At 42.1% G+C, this 26,421-nt stretch overlaps 2 protein-coding genes across 6 annotated transcripts in view; one reads left to right on the forward strand and one right to left on the reverse strand.

The window, feature by feature from the left end:
* The window catches only part of CFAP97 (cilia and flagella associated protein 97), a 40,402-nt gene extending 29,682 nt beyond the window's left edge, over window positions 1-10,720 (reverse strand). The window contains exons 1-2 of one of the 2 annotated variants that reach the window (XM_058723410.1): window positions 10,580-10,720; window positions 1,396-2,435 (exon numbers count right to left, since the gene is read on the reverse strand). In XM_058723410.1, the coding sequence (XP_058579393.1) occupies window positions 1,396-2,419 (1,024 nt within the window). In that variant the 5' untranslated portion in view covers window positions 2,420-2,435; window positions 10,580-10,720. The other variant, XM_058723411.1, reaches the window with a different exon arrangement.
* Window positions 10,721-19,387: 8,667 nt separating this feature from the next.
* SNX25 (sorting nexin 25) overlaps window positions 19,388-26,421 on the forward strand; it is a 133,931-nt gene continuing 126,897 nt past the window's right edge. For 3 of the 4 annotated variants that reach the window (XM_058723404.1, XM_058723405.1, XM_058723408.1), the window contains exon 1: window positions 19,388-19,912. In XM_058723404.1, coding sequence (XP_058579387.1) covers window positions 19,505-19,912 — 408 coding nt within the window. In that variant the 5' untranslated portion in view covers window positions 19,388-19,504. Of the gene's footprint in view, window positions 19,913-20,433; window positions 20,580-26,421 lie in introns of those variants that run through there. The other variant, XM_058723407.1, reaches the window with a different exon arrangement.

The following is a 26,421-nucleotide window of genomic DNA, read 5'->3' on the forward strand; positions in this document are numbered from 1 at the left end:
ACCCCTATGCTCACTGCAGCATTGCTCACCACAGCCAAGATATGGAAGCAATTTAAGTGTCCACTGACGGATGGATCAAGAAGATGCGGTATATACATACAATGGAATATTACTCAGCCATAGAAAAGAAAGAGATCTTGCCATTTGTGGCAACATGGACCTAGAGGGTATGATGCTGAGTGAAATAAGTCAGACAAATACCATATTTGTCTTTCACTTGTATGTGGAATCTAAAAAAAACAAAACAAATGAACAAACCAAACAAAACTCTTAGATACAGGAAAACAAACTGTTGCTTACCAGAGGGGAAGGCGGCTTGCGGGGAGGGAAGGATGAAACAAGCTAAGGGGATTAAGAGGTACAAACTTCCAGTTATAAAAATAAATTAAGTCATGAGAATGTAATGAACAGTATAAGGAATATAGCCAATAAAGTTATAATAACTTTCGGGGCGCCTGGGTGGCTCAGTTGGTCAAGCGGCCGACTTCGGCCCAGGTCATGATCTCGCGGTCCATGAGTTCGAGCCCCGCGTCGGGCTCTGTGCTGACAGCTCAGAGCCTGGAGCCTGTTTCAGATTCTGTGTCTCCCTCTCTCTGACCCTCCCCCGTTCATGTGTTGTCTCTCTCTGTCTCAAAAATAAATAAACGCTAAAAAAAATTAAAAAAAAAAAAAGTTATAACTTTGTATGGTAACAGATTGTAACTAGACTTATCATGGGGATCATTTCATAATGTATAAAAGTATCGAATCATTATGATATACACCTGAAACTAATAGAATACTCTATGTCAATTATACTTCAAAAAAAATTTCAATCTTAAAGGAACTGAAACTTGAATTATGTTGTTTCATCAACTTGGTAACTATCTTCAAATAATGCTCTTTAATATTTAACTTAAAATCTGAATAGTTCCCTACAGTTTATTCTGAGTTCTTTCATTTGCCAGCATTCTCACCACTTTCTCTGACATGAAGACAACAGGTTAGGATATTTTAACTTCAGCGCTGTTGTCTTTCTTAAAGAAGAAAGCGAAATGTATCTTATGCCCACATCCCTCTCAAATGTGAAAAACATCTGGCTCCGCCTCCCCCACTTATCTTATCTAGCTGTTCCCTCTAGGTTTTATGATTTTGTAAGACACTAAAACAAAATTTAGGGTGAAGTAGTTTCTACTCTTAGTTAATTAGCTTTTCAATAGTATAAATGATATTCCAGATATTTTTACGGTAAAATAGAGTAATTGGAAAAGTTATTATAATATCAATTATCCAACAATAAAATATATTTAGAAAAATCAATGCAAATTCATAGCAATTGATATTTAAGCTCAATATACCATGAAGTTTAATATGTAAGTTCAATATATACAGCTTTTAAAAAGAAAAGAAACTTACCTTTCAAAAGATGATTGAGGTCCATTGTGTCATGTAAGACTTTTTGTTTATATCTGTGGTCTACGTTGGAATCTAACAATGAAGATTCTGGAGTGAGATCAGGCCCAGTTTTTTCTTTCCCCTTTTTGGTTGATTTCAAACATTTTGAATTATTTTTTAAATCCTCAACATTTCCATATACTTCTTGACTCACGTTTTCTTGCCTTTTAACTTTTACTTTTTGATCATTTGATGCTCCCAGTTCAAAAGACTGAATAGGGCTGATGTCTGGAGTTGAGAGAGGAGTGACATCTGTCACAGTATCTTCAGATTCCTCAGTGTAGTCATTGACTTTTGGTTTAGTACTTGAAGGCCGTGTTCCTGTTGATTTTACTCCTGATTTATATTTCTGTTTTGGTGACAAGTGGGTTACACCAGACAGACGTTTCTTTAATGATGGAGATGAATCAGAAATACAGTTATCAGACCCTGCATCTGAACAATCTGTACCTGAACTTGAAGATGAGGAAGACAAAGAGGAAGAGGAGGAAGAAGAATTACTTTTGGAATACTTTTTACTTATGTTTTTTTTAAGGTTATTAGGTGGTTTAGCTGACTTGGACCTGACATGCTGCATTTTCCCATCATCACTGCTCTCCTCTCCATCTGTATAATAATCATCGTCACCTTCTTTCACAATTTTGGGAATTCTACTTGGAGTGGGTAAGTGTATTTTATGCCCTGTTGTAGCATCCCACAATTTTTTTGATCTTGAAGTGGACAATGATAAAGAATTTCTGGTTCGCATATTATCATTTTCTACGGGGTGTTCTTCTGGAAGAATTTTCTTTTTTATTTCATTTTCCTTTCTTTGTATTCCAAATTTCAAGTTTACATTTTCTGTATCTTCGTCTATTCTCTTTTTAGGGTCATCATTTTGCTTGTCAAAAACTGAGTTACTTTCACATTTCTTTTCTTCTTCAAAGTCACTGTCAAAGAAAGAATGGTCCACTTCACCTTCTGATACATCTCCAAACCGATCCATGATGGCAAAAATACATCTGAAAAAAAGATGCCAGTGGTAGACTAAAGAATAATTTCTTAATACTTTTCTTTTTTTTTTTTTACAGTATTTGTATATCTCAAACTGAGAAGTTTGATTATAAAGAAACATGACAAAAACACCCAAAAATATTAACTCAGTGAAATGATAATGGGGCTAGAGGAGTAATAACACATTGTACCAATGATTTGAAAAATAAGTAAGTCTAATAATTCAGTTCACGAGTCATCAAGGCAAGCATATCACAGACATATACCTAGGTGAACCCTAAGGAAAATCTGCCTTCTAGAAGTACAATTAATTTAGACTAAGAAAGGATGATATTAAAACTTCCTAATTTAGCTAAGCCAGCTTGAATTCAGAATTTGACCTCTAACACCATTCTACACTAAAAACAAAAACAAAAACAAAACAACAATCAAAAAATCATAATGACTTGGAAGGTAGCTGATTCTATTTCTGGAGGTAAAGAAAAACAAGGGCCTAGAGTATCTTACTGTTACCAGAAGGCACAATATTCAAATATGCCTGATATAATGGTAATACAAGAAAGGCTCCAGTTTAAAGGGGCCTCCTCTGTTCAGGCTGGACAATTTAACACTGAAAAACAAAACACACAAAATACACTTAAAATTTTTTTTTAATGTTTATTTATTTTTGAGAGAGGGACAGAGCATGAGCAGGGGGAGCAGCAGAGAGAGGGAGACACAGAACTTGAAGCAGGCTCCAGGCTCTGAGCTGTCAGCACAGAGCCCGACGTGGGGTTCAAACCCACAAACTCTGAGATCATGTCCTGAGCTGAAGTCAGACGCTTAATTGCCTGAGCCACCCAGGTGCCCCCCAAAATACACATAAAAATGAAAAAGTCCTTCTGTGATAACTATTAGTCCATAATGACATTCAAAAGAGCAAATAATATGAGCTGCATTAAAGGAAAGGCATATATAAACTAATAACATATAGCCAACAATCCAATTTTGTGCTCAGTATATTCAAATTATGATTAATTCTATTATGTAAAATCAAACAATAAAAGATTATATAATTTATATTCTAAAGCAATCATGATTCTCTGGAGCCTTTAATTGTTGAAGTGATACTGCAACCTATAAAATCAAGTACAAATATGATTTAAAAATCAACCAAACTTACGTTATTAATACTAATGCAATAGGTTAATATGATAGATTAGAGGTATATATGGTAGTACATTTTATCATTGGGTAAATTTTTTTGCCTTTTAAGGTTTTGAAGAATATAAGGCATATTAAAAAATTTAGCTATTCACAACTTTTAAACACTTAGGGAATCTGATTAAATTAGTAAGGTTAGACTTATAATTAGGTTTATTAAAAATGTCTAAGTGCTGGGGTGCCTGAGTGGCTCAGTTGGTTAAGCGTCCAACTGCAGCTCAGGTCATGATCTCATGGTTCGTGGGTTTGAGCCCCCCATTGGGCTCTGTGCTAATGGCTGGGAGCCTGGAGCCTGCTTTGTATTCTGTCTCCCTCTCCCCCACCCACACACTGTCTGTCTCTCTCGCTCTCAAAATAAAATAAAAACATTAAAAAAAAAAAAAAAGTCTAAGTGCTTACTAGGACTTCCTCTATTAGATATGTCAGTATCCCTGGTCAGGTGTTCAAGGTACATAAGAAAATTAAATATACTAAAATTGAATTGTGCTGCAAGCTTGCAAATGGCATACAATGTTCAGGGAAATTTAAGCTAAGTCAGATTAATCAAAGTACAAATAAGTTTTAAAATTCTAACATATTATTAGAATTGATTTAAATTGAGATGTGTAAGTAGATCTTAAAAATTTAAGAAAAATTAGGTAACTTATACCTAAATATTAAATATAAGAAATATTATTTACTAAAAAAAGAAAAAATATTATTTCTCATAGCACAGATCAATGCCCTCTTAAGTTTTAAAACTCAAATCAGCAGAAGGAAGCCTCCTCCACAAGTCCTCAAAAGATATTTAATAAGGTTTTAGATGTCATATTTATCCATTATGGAATTAAAGTCTACTCTTTTTTTACTCTCTTAATTTATAAAAATCGAAACATCTCTTTTAAAGGATTTTGGCAATTAATTTTCAGAGCTGTAAGAAAGCCATAAGCCTTCTGAATCAGTACTTGCATTTCAGAAATTTATCCTAAGAATATAATACTAAAAAGAAGGAATGGAATTCTCATATTATTTCAGTAATACTGAAAAAACTTGAATAGAGGAATATTATGATTCCATCAAAATTATTATTATATCAGGAGTCAGCCAGCTACTGTGCATGAGCCAAATCTGGCCTGCCATTTGTTTTTGTAAATAAAGTTTTACACACTACAGCTGCAGAGCTGAGTAGCTGTGACAGCGACCATATAGTCCACAAAGCCTAAAATATTTACCAAATGACTGTGGATTATGGAGGTTGTGGATCTCTGCTTATATTATATCAGAGATATATGATATTATTATATCAGCATGAAAAATGAACACTACAAAACTGTTAGCCATACTGGGTTAATAATACAATTTACACACTTAAATAAAAACCAGGGGGAAAAAGGGCAAAATTAAGTCGACCTGTTAGAAGAAAAACCAACAATCCCACTGCATTTTTTATATTTCCATTACTGTTATTATAATAGTGTCCTTGCAATAAATTAAGCAAATAAGTGATGACTGCGAGTCTGCACAACGAAAAAGAAGGAACTGAGTCAGACACACTCAGGCTCAAACTTGGTTCTACCACTTTCCAATTGTGTTTCTGGGTCCATGTACAAACAAGGATGTTCATCATAGCCCTACTGCTTGTAACAGAAATGAGTTAGGGAAAAACTCAATGTCTAATAAGAGGAAAATGGATAAACGAAATGTTGCATGTGATATACTATATGTCAGTCAAAAAGGGTGAGCTGAGATCTATAAAAATAAAGTTTACTAAAAGAGCAAAATTAAATGAACAACAATACAATTATGTAAAACTTAAAACTAAATTCCTCACAGGCACAAAGTTACATAGCACGGACTGGAAGGACATACGTTAAACAACTGTAAGCTGTGAAGGGACACAGACGGTTGGGGGGGTGAGATGAGGATAAAGAACCTGGCACAGGCTGGTGGTCGTGGGTCATCACATACCTAAGGAGTATGACTGGGGGCACCTGGCTTGGCTCAGTTGGCAGAACATGTGACTCTCGATTTCAGGGTTGTGAGTCTGAGCCCCTCAATTGGGCCTAGAGCCTACTTTTTTTTTTTATGTTTATTTATTTATATTTGAGAGAGAGTGCAAGCAAGGAAGGGGCAGAGGAAGAGGGAGACAGAATCTGAAGCAGGCTCTGCACTGTCAACACAGAACCTGACGCGGGCCTCAAACTCAAGAACCATGAGATCATGACCTGAGCAGAAATCAAGAGTCAGACACTTAAAGGAGCCACCCAGGCACCCCAGAGCCTACTTAACTAAGAAAAACTTAAAGGAAAAAATAGTATGATTGATCATTGTCAATCCAATTCTGCCCACCTGAGTTCAGAAAGAAAAACGACCAATTAAAATAGTCACTGAATGGTGAGTAAGTACCTCTTATAAACATTGTCACTAAATTTCCAAAAAACATTACCCTCTTTTGTAAGGTAATCAACTCTTTCATCCAAAATGTCAAGGGATGGAATAAAAAGGGGTTATTATTGTTTTTTTTTCTTTCGCACTTTGTCACATGGGTACAAATACCTTTGTGATTAAAAAAAAAAAAAAATTTTTGTAGGTTTCTTCAAATTTTCAAAACAAATGGTTTCATGGAATAGCCCAAAGCATAAATTTTCCTAGTCAGTTTAAAAAACAAATCTTTCAGGGGCATCCGACTCTTGATTTCGGCTCAGGTCATCATTTCCCAGTTCTCGGGTATGAACCAGGCATGGGGCTCCACGCTGACAGTGCAGAGCCTGCTTGGGATTCTCTCTCTCTCCCTCTCCTCCCATCCCCCTGCCCTCCCTCTCTCTCTCTCTCTCTCTCTCTCTCTCTTTCAAAATAAATGAACATTAAAAAAAAAATCTTTCAGATGCGCCTGGGTGGCTCGGTCGGTTGAGCGTCCGACTTCGGCTCAGGTCATCATCTCGCGGTCCGTGAGTTCGGGCCCTGTGTCGGGCTCTGTGCTGACGGCTCAGAGCCTGGAGCCTGTTTCAGATTCTGTGTCTCCCTCTCTCTCTGCCCCTCCCCTGTTCATGCTCTGTCTCTCTCTGTCTCAAAAATAAATAAACGTTAAAAAAAAAATTTTTTTTAAAATCTTTCAAAAACAAATCATCCAAATCATTTCACCTTCCATCCTCAGAAAAATTTGTTTACATTTTTCAGGAAACACACAAAATTAACATAACTAAGTCCCATTTGTATTAGTGCTATTATTCTAGTACAACTAACAGCTAAAATGTATCTAAGCTTAAGAAGTTTTATTACTCCTATTTACCAATGAGAAAAATGAAGCAGAACAAGAACTTGCCCGGAGTCACACAACGAGTGAGCGGCACAGCCAGGATTCCAAAGCAGGCATAGTTTAAGGATCCTGTTATTAACCACTGTTCTATTCTGCTTCCAAGTATGGTCCTTCCAAAGGAACTAAGATCTGTTTTTGTTTTTTAACCTTTAAGATACATGGCTGTGATATCTATGATTTACATGATGGTAAACTGGGTAAGGTAACAAGATTTTCTTCTCATCATTGGGATTTTGAAAGGAAAATGGAACCTGTTTAGCAATGGTTTAGGAGCTCTCTGTAGGAGAGGATGGTCTGTACAGTTAAAATAAGATACACAGGGGCGCCTGGGTGGCTCAGTCGGTTGAGCGTCCGACTTCGGCTCAGGTCATGATCTCACAGTCTGTGGGTTCGAGCCCCGCGTCGGGCTCTGTGCTGATCGCTCAGAGCCTGGAGCCTGTTTCAGATTCTGTGTCTCCCTCTCTCTCTGCCCCTCCCCCACTTGCACTCTGTCTCTCTCTGTCTCGAAAATAAATAAACATTAAAAAAAAATTAAAAAAAAAAATAAGATACACATGCCAGTGACTGCCATGCATTTTGCTGATCTGCCATGTAGCAGTTTTCCTCTAACAAAGTAAATTGGAACAAATCTCACTGGCACCACAAATGAAATAAACTAGTAGCCTTAGGTAAATTAAAAGTGTTAACCTAGGTAACAAGAATTCAGAACTTTGAATTAACTTGTGACTCCTTAGAATCCAATATGAGCTTGTGACCAAACCCCCTTTCCAAATACAGTAGTGAATTCCAAAGTTATTTCTGGCAAGGAGAGTGACAATTCTGGAAGACACTAAACTTGAAATGTTTCCAGCAAGCCTCCTCTTTGTGTATTTGGCATTTCAAGTTAAATCTTGTGATTCCTGATAACCTTGAGTGAGACCTACGTGAAGTTCCTCAAGATGGTACATGGCAAAATAATGCAAGTTAGAACTAATACCCTTCCTGTATCCTCAGAAATCCCCAACAGTCCTGAAAGGAAAAGACTGTACCCCCTTACACTAGAACTAAGGCCTAGCAAATTTAAACGGCCTGACCAATTTCAAGTTATTAGTTTGTTTCTGTATGCTTCTTGTGATGTCAAGCTTTATCAAATTTGTGAATTAAAAAAAAAACTGAGATGGACGGTTGAAAATAAAGATTCAGAAGGTTCTGGATAAATGGAAAAGAAGCTAACATTCATATAGGTTATATACTAAGCACTTTCTAAGCACTTTTTCACTGATCAACCATTTAATACTGGTAACAACTTTGAGGTTCGAGATGAAGAAACTGCAGCTCAGACAGGTTAACTGACATATTCAAGACCACGTGGCCAGAAAGCAGTAGAGTCAGGATTTGGATCCAGGCAGTCTGGCCAGACAGTCAGCAGTCTTACTGATTATGCTGTACACAAATAAGCAGAGGAATATTAATAAGCTAAAAACCCCAATGGGGAGGAATACTCTGAAACAGCCAAATAATAACACAATTAATAGCACAGGCACAGAATGAGGGAAGGTAAGGAGGGAAGGTGCACGGAGGACCCCAGCTTAAAAGAAGGTTCTTTGAAAAAAGGCGCGGAGCTTACCAAGCGGCAAAAGCATGACGTAGGAACCAAAAGACCAAAATACTCTTAAATCATATCGGGATAGTAATATACAGTCTAAGACAACTTGAATTATATTCTGCTTGTCAAAGTACTTCTTGAATGAAGCATTTAGTTCTGGGTGCTACGGGGAAGAGTCTAGAATTTAAGTCATGATCAGTGGTTTACAGAACAAGGCATTCATAGGCTAGTAAAAGAAATGGCTAAGAGAAGGCAGGTATTCAGATACTCAAATAACTGTGATATGAAAAAAGATTTTACAACTGTTATTGGTAGTTCCAGAGGTAGAACTTGCATCAACAGATGTATAATGTATAAGGAAGCTGTTCTGAAATTAACATAAGAACTGCTCAAATGGAATGGGCTACTTTCTAAGATTATGAGCCAGAAGTCACTAGACAACGTTGGAGTAAAAACTACATGTCCACTTGCTGGGCTGCTACAAAAGGAATTCATGCATTAGATAGGATTTTCCCAACTTTAACATTTTATGAACTAGGTCTAAATCCCAACATCAATCTGTAAGCCAAATGATTACGAACTTCTTTGAAATCCCTATTTTTCATAGCTAAGTTTCCCGCCTTATCTCCTTACCAAACTGGGAATTCCTGGCATCTTGCTCATCTTTATATCCCCAGTGCCTAAAGTGGGATCTGACAAATATTAGACATTCAAAGAATGTTTACCCGATGAGGGAGTCTGGAGTCAGGAGCCTGAAGACCGAACCCTAGTCTCTTTGTTAGCTATGTAAGCAGAAAAATCAATGCTTCTCCCTGAGCTAGTTTCCTTGATAGTTTCCCACAATCGTCCCCCACCAATCCCCACCGCACCCCCCACACCAGAATTAACTATCCCCTTATTTGTATTTACATGGCTCATGTCGTCCCCAACAGTTGTAAGGACCCAACTTCCTAAGTGGTCACAGTTCGTGGGAGGTGGCGCATAAACCCTGGGAGACTTTTCAGGCATAACATCCAACAGACAAGGTTATCGTTAGGATTTAAACACTCCAGGGGTTTAAACGTAATTTAGAGAAAAACTATCCAGTGATCCCATCCACCAAGTAATCCTTCTGATAACATTTATTTCCAAGTTAATGAGATTCCATTTACATAAAAATATGCATTTAATGACACTGTAAAGATTCTCTTCACCACATACTGGGAAAGGGTAAAAATTAAATGACAGATCACTTAATAACTCTTCTGGGGCTCAACGAAAACCGGCATGTGTCAAAGCTGACTGGGCGTCCCTTGGACACTCACCATTTGTCTAGCTCTTACAGAAGCAGAAACAGTAATGTTCAAGATACATCAGAAAAACACACAAATAATCTGGCATTTTTTAAACTGTCATTTTGTTACTGTGACATTACACTGTTTCTATAATTATGTATATAATACGGTCCAAAGAAGGTAACCCGTGGGGTACACGAAAATCTCGGCCCGAAATAAACATCCCTTTTCCAAGAACTCGAGAGGGTCAGTTTACCACCTCCTCCGGACCACCCCCTTCCCCCACCCCCACGGCCCCAGGCAGCAGCAGAAAACTGACAGCCCCTCAGGCGCCAGGGTTCAGAGTCAAGGCCGCGGAGGTGGGCGGCGGTGGCCTGAACCCAGCTCCTGGTTACAACCACTTCTTAACTCCGGCCGACCCCGGTCCCCACTCCATCCGCGAAAGCGTCCCGAGGGCAGGCCCGGCGGCTCCCAGGGGCCGGCTGGGGCTGCGAGCGGCCCCACGGACCCGCCGACCGCAGGCTCGGACGTCTTTGTTGTGGTTACACCCGCCACCCGAGAGGCCGGCCGGGCCGTAGGGCTGGCGGAGCCAAGGGCTGGGGGGGGGGGGGGGGGGGTCCCGGCCGGCCGGCCTTCCTAACTTCCCACGCTGGCTTCCTCATACCGACTCTGAGAGCTCGCCGCAGCCTGGGCTCCGTAGAGGGGAAACGGATCCCGGAGGGGAAGGGTGGCGGGCGCGTCGCGGGCGGGGCGGCGGGGCGGCGGGGCAGGAGGGGTTGCTCGCGCGCCGCTTACCTGGGTGTCGGGGCCGCTGCGGCCGCCTGGCGCGCCGCCCGAGGCGTTGCAGGCTCGCGCGCACACGCTAGCGCGCGCACGCAATCTCCGCTCGCGGCTCCCAGCAGCCAGGCTCGAGCTTCCGGAGGCGGAGACAGCGGAAAGGGAAGGGAGGGCGCCGAGGGAGCGCTGCGAGCCACGCGGGAACTGGGCGGGGGCCGGGCGAGCTGCGCGGCTCCTGGTGGTTCCTCTCCGCTCCTCGCGGCGGGCGTCGTAGAGCGCGGGGGGTTCGCCGGCGGCCTAGAGAGGCTCGACGCGCCGTGCGGTGGGTGGCCGGGACTGGGAGGCAGGGCCCGCGACTCTCGGGTGGGAAGGGACACGGGAAGAAGCTTACCTTTTAGGCCCTTAGTTGCCCGGTGCACCGTCAAGGTGCTAACTGCTGTTGCCCCCGTTGTTAACAGCAATGCGGGTGGACCTAGTTGTTAGGGTGGCCAATTTAATTGGGAAAGTGGCTTTAATGATCTTGTACCTCCTCCCCGAAACAACAGTAGTAAAAATGAGGGCGGCTGTGGCTTTACGATTATTTAGATCAGTAAAGTTCAGATCAAAGAACTAGTTGTGTGATTCAAGAGCTGGTGACACATTATAAAGTCTTCTGACTATTGGTAAATGAGGTGGGTAGTTAAATTAAGAGAAAAATGTGGAATATGTTGAATGCCATAATTTTTCGATTTTGAACTCACAGTTGTGTATTAGGTGTGGTAGAATAATGGTGCTCCAAATATGTCCACCTCCTAATCCCCAGAACCTGTGAATATGCTGTTTAACGTGGGAAAAGGGACTTGGGCTATGTGACTAAGGATCTTGAGATGAGAAAATTAACTTCGATTATCTAGGAGGGTTCAGTGTAATCAGATGTTTTTTGTTTTTTGGTTTCTTTTTTTTACACTTAATTATTTTTGAGAGACAGAGAGAGACAGAGCCTGAGCAGGGGAGGGGCAGAGAGAGAGGAAGACACAGAATCAGAAACAGGCTCCAGGTTCTGAGCTGTCAGCACAGAGCCCGATGCGGGGCTCGAACCCACAGACCGTGAGATCATGACCTGAGCTGGAGTAGGTCCCTTAACCGACTGAGCCACCCAGGCGCTCCAAGTGTAATCAGATGGATTCTTAAAAATGTGAGTCAAGAAGATTCCAAGTCATTAATAGGAGGGGTGGCCATAGAAGCAAGATTGTAATGTATAGTACTGTGACTATAGTTAACAATACTGTGTTGTATATTTGAAAGTTAAGACAGCAGATCTTAAAACTTATCACAAGAGAAAAAAACTGTGAAGTGATTGTTGTTAACTGGACTTACCGTGGTATTCATTTCATAACATATATATCATGTTGTCACCCTAAATTTACATGCTGTTATATGTCAGTTTTATCTCAGTAAAACTGTCAATTTAAGGGATCCTGGGTGGCTCAGTTAGTTAAGCATCCGACTTCAGCTCAGGTCATGATCTTACGGTTCTTGGGTTCAAGCTCCGGTTCTTGGGTTCAAGCTCCGTGTCAGGCTCTGGGTTGACAGCTCAGAGCCTGGAGCCTGCTTCAGATTATGTGCCTCCCTCTCTTTCTGCCCCTCCCCCACTCCCCCCCCCCCCCCCCCCGCGCGCGCGCGCTCTCTCTCTCTCCCTCTCTCTCTCTCAAAAAATAAACATTAAAAACATTTTTTTTAACTATCACTTAAAAAATGTTTTTAATTAAAGAAAGCAGGAGATCAGAGTGATGTAAGCGGCCTTGAGCCAAGGAAAGCAGGCACCTCTGGAAGCTGATAAAGGGAAGAAAAGGTATTCTCCCCTGAAGCCTCCGGAAGGAATGCAGCCCTGTTAATACCTTGATTTTAGACTTCTGACCTCCAGAACAGAAAAAGAATACATTTGTGTTGTTTTAAAGCACTGGGTGTAGTAATTTATTATAGCAGCACTTAAAAACCTAATTCAATGGGTATTTAATAATGTTTTTTTTTTTTTTTTTACAAGAAAGTGCAAAGACAGCTGGGAACTAAGGGTTATGCATAGCCTAGGGAGCATCACTAAGGAATTGGCTCTGTTTTTGTTCTTCACAATGCATTTTGTACTTTTCGGTTGTAACTACCAACAAATACACAGAATCATTTTGTTCTTTTTGTAGACTAACCGCCAGGATTTCACTTAATTCTGCTTGGTAAAACTATGCTGGCACCATTTGCCAGGGATGATTGTCTGTCTAACTCTGTGGTCAAAGTTTGCTATCCAAAGGGTTTGAATAGACATTTCTTCCAAGAATATATACAAATGGCCAATAAGCACAGGAAAAGATGCTCAACATCACTAATCATTAGGGAAATGCAAATAAATCATGAGATATCACTTCACACATATTAGGATTGCTGTTATAAAAGTAAGACAGGAAATAACAAGGATGGGCAAAGGTGTGGAGAGATTAGAACCCTTGTGTTTGGCTCCTGGGAATATGAAATGGTACAACTGCTATGGAAAACTATGGCAGTTCCTCAGTAAACTGAACACAGGTACTATGTGAGCCAGCAGTTTCACTTCTGGGAATGTACCCTAAAGAATTGAAAGCAGAGTCTCAAATGGGTGTTTGTATACCCATGTTCATAGCAGCATAATTCACCAAAGCCAAAAGACAAACAACCCAAATGTCCACCAAAGATAGATAAACAAACCTCAGGTGGCTCAGTCCATTAAGGCTCTGACTTCGGCTCAGGTCATGATCTCATAGCTCGTGAGTTCAAACCTCGCTTCGGGCTCTGTGCTGACAGCTCAGAGCCTGGAGCCCGCTTCGCATTCTGTGTCTCCCTCTCTCTCTGCCCCTCTCCCCGCTCAGGCTCTGTCTCTCTCTCTCTCTCTCTCTCTCTCCCTCTCTCTCTCAAAAATAAACATTAAAAAAATTTTTTTAAATGCTGTAAATCCATACAAGAATATTATTCAGCCACAAAAAAGAATGAAGTTATGATATGTGCTATAATGATGGGTGAATCTTGAAAACATTTATGTTAAGTGAAATAAGCCAGACACAGAAGGACAAATATTATATGAATCCACTCACACGAATGAGGTACCTAAAATAGGCAAGTCACAGTAACAGATTAGAATAGAATTGGGGCACCTGGCTGACTCAGTCAGTGGCATGTGCAACACTTGATCTCAAAGTTGTGGGTTTGAGTTCCGTGATGGGTGTGGAGATTGTTTAAAAATAAAATCTTCAAAAAAAGAAAAAGGAAGAGAGATTACCAGGGGCTGGGGATGGATGCCGGTGATGGTTGTACAACAATGTGAATGTACCTAATGCCACTGAGTTGTACACTTAAAAATGGTCAAAATATTAAATTTTGTGTATGTCTTATGAAAAATAAAAAAATCTTATATCTTAAACTTTAATTTCGGCTCTTTTTCTGGGCTATTTGTAAACTTTTGCCTTTTCCCTGGTTTTCTTTTCCTGGAAAGAGCACATCCTCAGTAGTCTGTACTGAATGAATGAATCAACGAATGCATGAAGTCGATTGTAAACAAACTTCTTCAGGCCAGAGATTTTGCTCTGTGCCTCTTCATACTTCTGGTCACAGAGGGTCATCAACTCAGAGGTGTAAAAAAGCTCTTCCCCAAATTCATTGAATCTGAACTCTTTCATCAGAAAAGATGTAAATAATATCCCTTGGCCCCTTAAAAAACATTTTTTTTTCACTTATTGTATACCTCTTGAAGCAGAATATGGGCTTGACTATTTCTGTAGAGAGCTATTAAAAGATCTTGGGGGGCGCCTGGGTGGCTCAGTCGGTTGAGCGTCCGACTTCGGCTCAGGTCACGATCTCACGGTCCGTGAGTTCAAGCCCCGAGTCGGGCTCTGGGCTGATGGCTCAGAGCCTGGAGCCTGCTTCCGGTTCTGTGTCTCCCTCTCTCTCTGACCCTCCCCCGTTCATGCTCTGTCTCTGTCTCAAAAATAAATAAACGTTAAAAAAAAAAATTAAAAAAAAAAAAAGATCTTGGGATAATAGCTGGTGGTTTTTTCATCTATGCTAAACTTATAAGCATATGGAAAACTTTTAATTTATGAATTAAGTTTTGAAGGATAAAATCTTTACTGGGTTGAAGTTTATAAACCAAATTGAAATTAAATGTAGTTAGGTTTCATATTTTTTAAGTATCTAAAAGGGGGTAGTTCACATTTAAATGCTGCAATAGAGGAAATTGAGGAAGCAAAATGACTTAGGTTCACATATGAATTTCCTGAACTCCCACAAAGCAGGATTAGTAGCTCTCTTCTTGCCATCATAGAACTTTGTAATACCTTAGTAATATACGTTACATTGCTTAATGCTTCCTCCTCCCTACCCCAATCAGAATGTGAGCTCTTCAAGGACAAAGACCGTATTTTATATTTTTAAATTTATTTTTATTTTTTTAAGTTTATTTATTTATTTTGAGAGAGAGCATGAGCTTAAGCTGGGAAGGGGCAAAGAGAGGGAGAGAGAATCCCAAGTAGGCTTGGTGTTGTCGGCACGGAGCCCAATGTGGAGCTGGAACCCACGAACCATGAGATCATGACCTTAGCCAAAATCCAGGGTCAGACTAACCAACTGAGCCGCCCAGGTGCCCCTATACTGTTTTTTAACAAAGCACCTTCCTAATATTTTTGGACTGAATGAAAGAATGAATAGAAGTCACATACTACCTCACAGAAATTTACAGTCTATTTAAAAGCCAGATGAGTGCTATTCTTATTGCATTGGTTTGGTAAGGACATTATTTGTATACTTTAGAAGCAATTTTGTCCTTTGACATTACTTTTAACTACTGTATTTGAAAGATAGCATAATGGAGCAGAATCCTATAATTTAGGTCCACCACCTACTAGCTGTGATTTTGAGCAGCTCATTTAACTTCTCTGAGCCTCAGTTTCTTCCTCTGGAAAATGGGATCATGCTTACCATATCATCTTTACAGTTATAGTGGGGGACATATATTTCAAAAGGATTTCCAAAAGTTGAAGCTTCCATTAAAATATGAGATTATTTTATTACTTTTTTTGGTCTACTCAATAATCCTAGATATATTATCATGGAAGAATATCAGATTTATTCATTCAAAAGTATTTATTAGGGGCCTGCTATGTGCAACCCCTGTTCAGGACTCATTAAAACTCTAATTCTAATTTTGGGGACACCTGAGTGGCTCAGTGGGTTGAACATCTGGCTCTTGATTTCAGCTCAGGTCATAATCTCATGGTGGTGAGATTGAGCCCCATGTCAGACTCAGTGCTGACAGTGCAGATTCTCTCTCTCTTTCCCCCTCTGTCTGCCTCTCCCCCATGCTCTCTCTCTCAAAATAAATAAACATTTAAAAAAACCTCTAATACTAATTTTTATTTTCCATAATTATGTTCTCTTTCGTAGAGCAAATAAATGACAAATGAGAGACACTGGCTTCTTTTTGGTATACAAACTTTATAAAATATTAAATACATAGGGGCGCCTGGGTGGCTCAGTCGGCTAAGCATCCGACTTCGGCTCAGGTCATGATCTCACAGTTTGTGGGCTTGAGCCCCGGGTTGGGCTCTGTGCTGACAGCTCAGAGCCTGGATCCTGCTTTGGATTCTGTGTCTCCCTCTCTCTCTGCCCCTCCCCTGCTTGTGCTCTGTCTCTCTCTGTCTCTCAAAAATAAATAAATGTAAACAATTTTTTTTTAAATATTAAATACATAGTGTTAATCTGAAAATATTCAAAATTCTTTCCTAATTTATGCAAGTACATTTAATCAATATCGTGCCCTGCCTATTTTATATTTTACTCTGCTCATACTTCATGAAACAGCATATAGATGAGTTCGAAAAGCATTTTTGGCCCACATGCATTTTGGAGAAATTAGATAATAAGTCAACACAATTTACATTCTTTCTTTATAATCTGCTGCCCAATAATACTGGCTATTAAAATCTAAGTGAGTGCGGGGCACCTGGGTGGCTCAGTTGGTTAAGTGTCCAGCTTCGGCTCAGGTCATGATCTCACGGTTCATAGGTTGGAGCCCTGCGTTGGCCTCTGTGCTGACAGCTCGGAGCCTGGAGCCTGTTTCAGATTCTGCATCTCCCTCTCTCTCTGCCCCTCCCCTGGTTGCACTCTGTCTCTTTCTCTCTGAAAAATAAATAAACGTTAAAAAAGAAGCTAAGCGAGTGCAGTTTTTTTTTTGCTTTATGTTTCATAACTTGAAAATATTAGAGTAAAATAAAGGTAAATGATAAAGCTCTATTGCCAAACTCTTTACTGGCAAACATAATTAAATACTGTCTCCCTTGTCCCTATCCTTACTTAGGTCCTTTTCTTTATTTTATAGATAAATGGAATTAGATTATGAAGAACTATTAATTCCAGGGAAAAGAAATGTGAACTTTAACATATTTGCAGTGATAAGTCATTGGATACCACTGATTTGGGTGAGCAGCCAGATTATCCATGAGAAACTGATTAGTGTATTCTGTCGAGCAAACTGAGGTAGGTTGTTAAAGTAATACAACCAATGAATTATAGCTCTCTATATTTAAGTCCATGTGTAGACCACTCCCTGTTTAATTACTGGTTGGGCCATATGTTTGCTTTGGCCAATGGGACATTAGCAAATGTAATGCAAGCAAAAGCTTAAAAAGAATTTGCACAGGGCATCCCTGAAACTGTCATGTGAAGAAGGGCAAGCTGACCTTTGGAGGATAAGTACACAGGAAGCAGAGACGAGCCATCTCAACAGACTCCATAGACCAAATAGCCCAGCCTGTGCACCAGGAGACCATAGTTTCATTAGTTACCCGAGGCAAGAGCAGAATTGCCTAATGACCCCAGCCCAAATTGCTGACCCACAAAATCATAAGCAAATAAAGTGGTTATTTGGTGGTAGTTCGTTATGTGACAATAGATGATCGACACACCATATTTCCAGTATGTCTTCTTGATAATAACCTTTGGAATACTTTGTTTTAAAAGAATAAACAACTAACTGGAATTTAAATAAAAACTTGAAACAACAAATAAATTGGTAGATATAAAAATCAATTGCACAGCTCATTGTATGTAAATTATTCTTCATAAAACAATACTTACAAGAAAAGAAAATTAAAAAATAGTAAAAACACAAAGAATATCCACCAAATATCTTACTTCATATGAATGTTTTTTTCTTTGTTGAAATAATGACAGATGATTCCTTATTGAAAAACAGTATAGTCAGAGGAATTTGAAAATATTATTATAATGCTTATTTTTCTTTATGAATTTTTTTTTTCATGTTTCTATTTATTATTGAAGGAGAGAGACAGAGCATGAGCTGGGGAGGAGCAGAGAGAGAGGGAGACGTAGAATTTGAAGCAAGCTCCAGGCTCTAAGCTGTCAGCCCAGAGCCAGATGCGGGGCTCGATCTCATGAACTGTGAGATCATGACCTGAGCCAAAGTCGGACGCCTAACCGACTGAGCCACCCAGTGGCATTGGGTGCTTATTTTTCTTAACTATGCTTATTTTTCTTAACTATGCTCCCTGGGAAGCAGGATATAAATCATTTTATTGGAAAACAATAGTGCTGTTAAACTGTTGAAATTCTTTGGGACTCCTACTTGAAGAGAGTTTTGAGACTTTGCTTTTGTTGCCCGTGTCCTTTCTCACCGCCTCTCTCAGTCTGTTTACCTTTCCTTCCCTTTCTTCTATTCCGGATTTGCCCTATCACCCATCCTTTTAAATCATTAATCTCTTTAGAATTCCTTCGTTTCCTTTCCAATTCTTTTTACCTATTAAAGATACAGCTGCTGCTTTCTTGGTCCTAGTAGTAATTTACTAGCATTTATCTAGCATTATCAACATTTTTTTCAGTAAACATTATCTGTATATTAACGACGGGACCATGATAGGAGAATAGGAAAATACGTTCTCTAAAAACGATTTGGACCGCTTTCACTTGCGTGGGTAATAACATTTGTACTGAATCTCTGGTAACAAAAATATAGGGACTTGGAGCCCAAGTGATTATGGCAGCTGTGTACACTCCCTGGCACTAGGCCCACTTCTCTGGGCCTTTCCATAACTAGCAGCTGCAGGCTTCATTCCTCTTCCACATTCGTCGATCCCTTCCCTGAGGCGGCTGGGTGGGGAAAGGAAGGTCGTTGAGGGAACCTGTGTTAAAAGTGAGGCTTAGGAATGGCTTGCCCCCCGAATCTAAACAGCAGGTGAAAATGAGGCAGACATTTGGGGAGCCCTAAGCAGGCGAAGAGGTTACTGGTCAGTGAAGAGCCCAGAGCGAGGATTAAGGGATCACCTGAGCCGGAGAATTAATTACAAGCGCTTCTGACACCTGCGGCAAAATTTTCCATCCTCTGACGGTACCCTGGGGGGAGGGGAGGAGGAGGGCGGGGACCTAGCAGTTTTCCCAGCGATTGGCCGCGCCCCCTCCCCTGAGGGGCGGTGGCGCTCGGACCCCGCCCCCGCGCCGCGGGTGGGCGGCGGGGGCCGGGCGAGGCCGGGCACCTCCCACCCGTCACTCAGCGGGCCGCGGTAGCTCTCCGCCCCCTGCCTGACGAGCACCTCCGGGCCGCTCCCGCCCCCGCTCCGCCTCTGGCTTCGCCAGCTTAAGTCACAACGCGGTCCGGCTACCTGGGCGCGCCCGGCCGGACGGCTGCGGGGCCGGCGCCGGGTGGCGGCGCTGAGGGGTCGCTGAGAGGAGCTCGGCGGCGTCTGTTGGAGCCGTTCCCTCGGTGGGCCGCCGGCGAGGGCATGAGCGCGGACTGCCTGTGCCTCCGGAGCGGCGGCGGCGGCGGCGGCGGGAGCGGCAAGGGGAGGGGGCGCCGCGCAGAGGCCACCGTCCAGGGCAGCGCCGGGGGACAGCAGGGCAGGAGATGTGCCTGTCCTTAGCGGTACAGGAAGCAGCATGCACCCCGTTGCCACCGACAGCAGCGGCGCCGGCCTCAGCCTTGTGCCGGCAGCGGCCACCGTTGGCCGCCCAGCCCCGGGCGCCCCGGGCGAGCGGCGGCCGGACGCCCGGGAAGACGCGGCGGCGCCGGGGAGCCCTGGCGGCTGGAGCTGGCGAGTGTCAGTGGCGGTGGCCGCACTTGCCGCCGTGTGCCTCTCCTGCCTGGGGCCCGGTTGCTGGCAGGCGGCCGGAGGCGCGGGGCCGTGCACCGTCCTGCTCCGGCTCAGCCTGTACCTGGGCTGCGCCGCGGCCGCCTTCCTCTTGGGAACCCTGTTCTCCCTCGTCTGCCGGAGCCGGCGAGCCCCGCCGCCCGACTTCGTCGCCACCTGGAGACGGCTGGCCGCGGCCGCCCGCCGCGGGCCGGGGGTAAGTACCGGTCTCCCCGCTGCCTCGCGCGCTCGGGGCCTCGGCCGGGCCCTCCCCGCTTCCGGTGCCCGCCGCCCGCTCTCGGAGCCCCGGGTGGCGGCGGCGTGGTCGGTCCCCTCTGCCTGGCCTCCCGGAGAGAGACCCGGCTGGGGTTGGTCGGCCCGGCGGGTAGCTGCGAGCGTTCCCTCGGCCCGCGCCGGTGGGGGTTGGGGGGAGAGGGGGCGGGCTCGGGGCTCCTCCGAGCTTGCGGGATGCTCGCCGAGATGCACGTTGTTAGGCAGTGTAGTTGCTCCACAACCATCCTCAGGCACAACCTTGCTAGCTGAATAATCCAAATCTTGAATGTCGCTCTGCAGTTGGCGAGGGGAGTCCCCCCCCCCCCCCCCCGCCCCCGTACGCACGCGCTGCGCCCTGTGCGGATCATGGTGTTTGCTGCTTCTAACCGTTTTCTGGGAGAGGTAACTTTCTGACCTTTCACCGGTGCGGAAACTTGCTCAGACAGGCTCGTCTGGCTTAGCTCGCCCTGCCGGGACCTCTCACCCGAGGCTGTGGACACTTCTTACCGCGGCATCCTGTCTTCCACCATGTTGAGAACGCAGCCCCAGCTAGTTTCTGTGATTTTGAAAGGGGATGTCAGATAGCACTTCAGTCTGCAACAAAAGCAAAGGTATCCCGGGGGGGGGTGGGGGGTGGGACAGCAGGGCGGTGGTTAGAAAATCTAGGAAGTGAGAGTGTTTCAAATGAGCTCTTCTCTTCCTTAGTGCCAGACCGCTACTTGCTCAGCCTCCCAGCTTTCTCTCATACGTAACCCTTTAAATCAAATAATGAAACTTGATTCTGTTGTAGCTTGTTTTGTTCGGGGCACATTATGCCGAGCCTGAGATTTGTTTCTGCTAATAATGTATTTAACACGGGTTTACTATGGGAATTATAACTTCTACTGCGGAAATATGAGTTCTATTTCATAAGCCCTAAATTACAGGGTAGTGTCTCTCAATAATCCGGTAAGGAAATAACAAACCCCACAGACCCATGATAGGTGAATTATACTGTTGTTCCAGGCAGTGGAGAAATAAAGTCCAGATTTATTTGAGGTGTGCCTCTCTAGGAGTTGGTTCTTGGTAGAGTAAATCCTTTCAACCAAAAGTTGGATATTAACTGCTGGGACATGTAGCTAGTGACAGTGGCATTGGTGTTGGTAGGCAGGGCTGGCTGCCCTGCAGGTTAGTACTTTGGGGACAGTTACACAGCCTGTACCACTGCCTGTGAGAAAATACCCTCACCACGGCAGGAACAGATGTCCCTTCCCTTCTCAAGACTGCTGTATGGTTTAACACCCCTGCTGACCGGGAGTTGCCTGACCACAACAGGAGCAAGTGTCTTAAGATCTACAGAGAGCTGTTTAGATCGGCAAAGAGTAGCCTTGCCCCGCCTGAACACTCTGGGTAGGACCACACAAACTGCTGGTATTTAAAGCCCATTACATCATACTTATTCATCCATATATTCATATAGAGAAGCACTCAGCACAACAGTTCTGCAGATATCATCTTGACATGGTTTCTCAAACTAGATCAAAACAACCTCAATTCAAAACAATATGGATTTGAAATCACAACAGATCAATACACAACATAATGTGGCACTAGCTGCTGGACTGAATGATACTGTCATGAAATTGAAGTTGCCTAAGCACATTCCGGTAAGGGAAATGGCAGTGGTTCATAAGGATATTTGTTAGAGGGATCATTATCCTCTGGGTTTTGTATTTGCTTATGATATGATCCACTTACTCTTGTAAAAATCATCACACTCTTCGCCAAAATTACCCTGTCCTGAGTCTGTCGGTTCGAAATGCAGCCCTGAGATAATGGCTGGAGGGTTGTAGGTAAGGAAGTCAGGCATCCTCACTCTGTAAATCCATCAGGAATTCAGTATATTAAGGTATAGGAACTTCTGTTTGCCTGGTATTCTAAAAAAATTAGTAGTGTTTATTTCCTTTAAAAACCTTCATTTAACTATCCATTTTTTTCATATCTAATTTAGCAAGAGTTGGTAAGCAGGTGTGTTTTTTCTCATGATTTTTTTCTACAATGACAGAAAAATAAGGATCCAAAGATTTTACTAGTTGGCTTATTGATTTGTAAATGATGTTTCATTTCTTTTGAGTATTGTAAGAAATAATTTACTCCATATGTGTTTATCGAGTTTGGTTTTTTTGATGTTGTATTTATGGTTGAGAGCGCATGAGCATGGGAGGGGCAGAGAGAGAGAAGGGGACAGAGGATTTGAAGCGGGCTGTATGCCGACAGCAGTGAGCCCAACGCCTGGCTCCAACTCACAGATCCTGAGGTCCTGACCTGAGCGGAAGTTGGAAGCTCAACCAACCCAGCCACCCAGGCTCCCCTACTGAGTGTTTTATGTGAGCCAAGTATTATTCTGCAAGCTGGGGTTGAATCAGTGAGACACACAAAAGCCCTACTCTCTGGAGATTATAGTCTTATGGGAGATCAGACAACAAAGGAGATATTTTTTGTTAGTGATAAATGCTTTTGAAACAAAAAATAAGAGTTAAGTGATTAAGAGTGCCTACTAAGTGGGAGCAGGAAGTTTAGATGGTGAGGTCAGGGTCAAAATCCTGTAGTATTCTAGTCCTCTGAAGGCCTAGAAGCTGCATGTTGTGGGTTAGTTACCATCCTATTTCCTGGAAAATACATTTCCTCAAACCTCCCAACTCACTTATACTTCTGGGTAGATAAAACTTGGATTAGCATCCAGAAAGATGGTTTAGTAGAGGAATTAGAGAAAATAGTATTTTGTTATTTTTTTAATGTTTATTTTTGAGAGAGGTAGAGCGCACGCGGGGAGGGGTGGGGAGCGAGGAGGAGACTCTGAAGCAGGCTCCAGGCTCTGAGCTGTCAGCACAGAGTTCAACGCAAGGCTTGAACTTGTGAACCGCGAGATCATGACCTGAGCCGAAGTTGGACGCTTAACTGAACCACCCAGGCGCCCAGAGAAAATAGTACTTTAAAGGTGACAGAACATGAAGCAGCATATGTAATCCTGAAGGTTTCAGGTACTAGAAGAAGTGAAATGTAATTTATGGAAAGTAGATCATTGGTCATTTTTTTTGAACTTGGATCCTTATAATAGTCTTTAACGAGAAAGTAAGTACATTAGAAACTTTACTTTCCAAGTCTGTATTGTAATTGAAATGCAGATTTTTCACATAAAATTTTATATTTTTTTAACAGTACTGGTGCTGTTTACTCAAGCCTTTAGTTGTGCTGTATTTCTAATTTGTGTTTAGTTTTATTTTGTTTTTTTTAATGCTCTGTTCTTTATGAATGGAAGCATAAGCACATGGTGTAGTGTAAAATATCTGTCAGTTCTGTGGGGGGTAGCAGCTGGACCACACAGGTCATCTAACATATGTGGAGGGGGAGGCTGCTGAGTAGTAAACCAAATGGTGCCTCTGTAAGATACAGTGAGTACATTACTACAGAAATTTTGATTCAGCATGGAGGAAGGAATCGTCATTTGTTCTCACACATTTTAGATTCTTCTAAAATGCTGTCCTTCTAGCTGTCCGTCCTTCCCTCCCTCTCCTTCGTTTTCTTTTTGGTCTCCTATAGAGGGAAAAAAAATGCATACATCGTTAAAAGTAGGCAGCTAAAAAAGCCACACTGAAAGCGAAAAGTGGTTTTTGTGTCAGGGAGTGTCTAAAATGCTTCTGTGTGTCTCACAGTGTAGTTATTGGCTGTAAACTCCATGTGATTAGGACCCCTGATTGACACCTTTTGCTATACCTGTATCTAGCAGGGGCTCAGGGAGTGTTTGCAGATGACGATAAGATTGTCTGTTCTCACTACTTCATGCTTTTCCCCCTCCAGTTAATCCAGTAGTAGTAGTTGTTGGGCATCTGCTATGTGCAAGAATTTTTGTTTCATTTGGGTGGGAATTACTGCTGATTAAAGGAGTAACAATAATTTTCAACTCAGGTAGAAATAATATCCAGTGGTGTATTCGGGTCCTGAGGAAGCTTTTCTGTAAGGTCAGGAAGGTCTTGACAGTTGCTCTCTGGGCCCCACTTAGAGAAACGTGGACTTTGTGGCAGGCCAGCAAGCACACTGGAGCTGTGGTGCTGTGGGGTTGGCCTGCCCCGGGGGTAACTAACAGTTGTTAGCCCACCTTTGTTGAGCAGGCTGTCATAGCCTGGCGTTCCCGGTCCAAGGTTGTGTTTGGTCTTGCGCCAGCCCGGTTAACTTACCTGGACCAAGAGCCTCCAATTCACTGGTCACAGTTAACTTGACCTTAGCACCTCATCTAACCAAGGCAACGGAAAGAGAAATATGGCAGAAGCCAGTTAGTAGTTTAGAAAACTTAGTTTCATTACTGGACCAGCAATACAAAGCGCATCTTCATATAATGGAAAAAAGGAAAATTATTTCTTACGTTTTGACAATAGGAAGATAACAGAATAGCTTCTCTACCCATCAATTATTCACATATAGTATGGATTTTCTCTCTTGCACTGTAACTTGTTGGATGTTTCTTGATTTGTGTTCCATAAATTCAAAACTAAGTAATTAACGATGGTCAGAAGGCCGACACGAGAATATCCACAAAAGTGAAATGCTTAATAGCATGTGGGAAACCAAAGTCCACTACTATATGAAGAAAACGTTAATGAAAGACTTCAAAGTTCAGGCAATAGAAAAGTTCAAGTGGTTTATCAAATCTAGCAAGCATTTACTGAGTACCTGTTAAATAGCCGCTATTACGATCTTGTTAGATCACTTTTTGCCTAGCTGCTCAGTGCCTGTGCCAGGCACATGGTAGGCTCTCAATAGATCAGTTTTGCCTGTGTAAATGGATTATTGTTTGAGACGATAGCAAATTTAAGTATTCTACTGACTGTTTTTTAAATTTTTTTCTTAAAAATATTTTTTTACATGTTATTTTTGAGAGAGAGAGAGAGAGAGAAAAGCACGAGGGGAGAGGGGCAGAGAGAGAGAGAGGAAGACACAGAATCTAAAGGTTCCAGGCTCTGAGCTGTCAACACAGAGCCCGAGGCCAGGCTCAAACTCACAAACTGTGAGATCATGACCTGAACCGAAGTCGGATGCTTAATGGACTGAGCCACCCAGGTGCCCCTACTCACATTTTTAGGTTTAAAATTATAACCCCAGCATCCTGGAGAAGGGTCAGAACCTTGTAGTAAGCTCATTAAGAGCTTGGGAAATTGCTTTCTGGAAATGCAGGGCCATGTTTTTAGCGTTGGGGAGGATTCACAGATGAACAAGAATCTCCCTGTCCCTGCCCTCTCAGGCTGAGTAGATTGGATTGATAGAGAAGACTGGATGGGAGGGCAGATGTTTATAGAGACAGTACAATATTCACACAGCAATCCATGGTGCCAGTTGGCTTGGGTAGGACTTTTAGAATTCCTAAATGAGTTCTTTTACAAATACAAAAGTTCTTTGAGTAAAACAAACTTAATTTAGTTACTTGAGGGGAAAAAGGAAAAGAAACAGGAATTAGGGAGACTATACACAGCCTCTTTGTGACTTTCCTTTATTATGCTAATGTGATAAAGTAATCCTCAATAATTTGATAATGGATAATGGCATAATATACTTACTTCAGAATATTTGTTTGCTAAAGTTTTAACTAGACGATTTAAGTCATGGTGGATAGTGGGAAAAATGTTTTTGAGGAAGATGGCTTTTTGAGAACCCCTTAAATCACAGGATCCTCCCTAACTGTCTGGTATAAAGGTTGTTTTCCTTTAAATTCACACTATTCATAATTTTTAAATTTTTTATGCAGATGATAACATTCACGTTTTTTATTTTTTTTATTTTTTTTATTTTTTTAAATTTTTTTCAACGTTTTTTTATTTATTTTTGGGACAGAGAGAGACAGAGCATGAACGGGGGAGGGGCAGAGAGAGAGGGAGACACAGAACCGGAAACAGGCTCCAGGCTCCGAGCCATCAGCCCAGAGCCCGACGCGGGGCTCGAACTCACGGACCGCGAGATCGTGACCTGGCTGAAGTCGGACGCTTAACCGACTGCGCCACCCAGGCGCCCCACATTCACGTTTTTTAAAAAAAACGTGTAAAAGGGTATACAGTGAAATTTTCCCTATAGACAATATTAAAGTTGTTTATTCTTCCATATATATATTATGCATATACAAGAAAACACAAATATATATTCAAAGAGAGAAGTTTTGGACACCTATAATCTCTTGATACAAAAACAATAATAACACATATAGGACAGTTATTTTTTAGATATTCATTGTGAAGGCATTTTTTCTTAAGGTTAGGAAACAAGTTATATAGGAATGATAACTTCTAAGTAGGAAGATACATGATTAAACCTAGAACATAACAATGCTCATCAAACACAGGACATGTATGCTAAGAAGTGAAGAAAGTGTTTATTTGAATTTACCAGACTGTCTAAAGGAAACAATTTTTATTTTCATAATTTATGAAA

This window comes from Neofelis nebulosa, chromosome 3 (assembly GCF_028018385.1).
Source record: "Neofelis nebulosa isolate mNeoNeb1 chromosome 3, mNeoNeb1.pri, whole genome shotgun sequence".
NCBI lineage: Eukaryota > Metazoa > Chordata > Mammalia > Carnivora > Felidae > Neofelis > Neofelis nebulosa.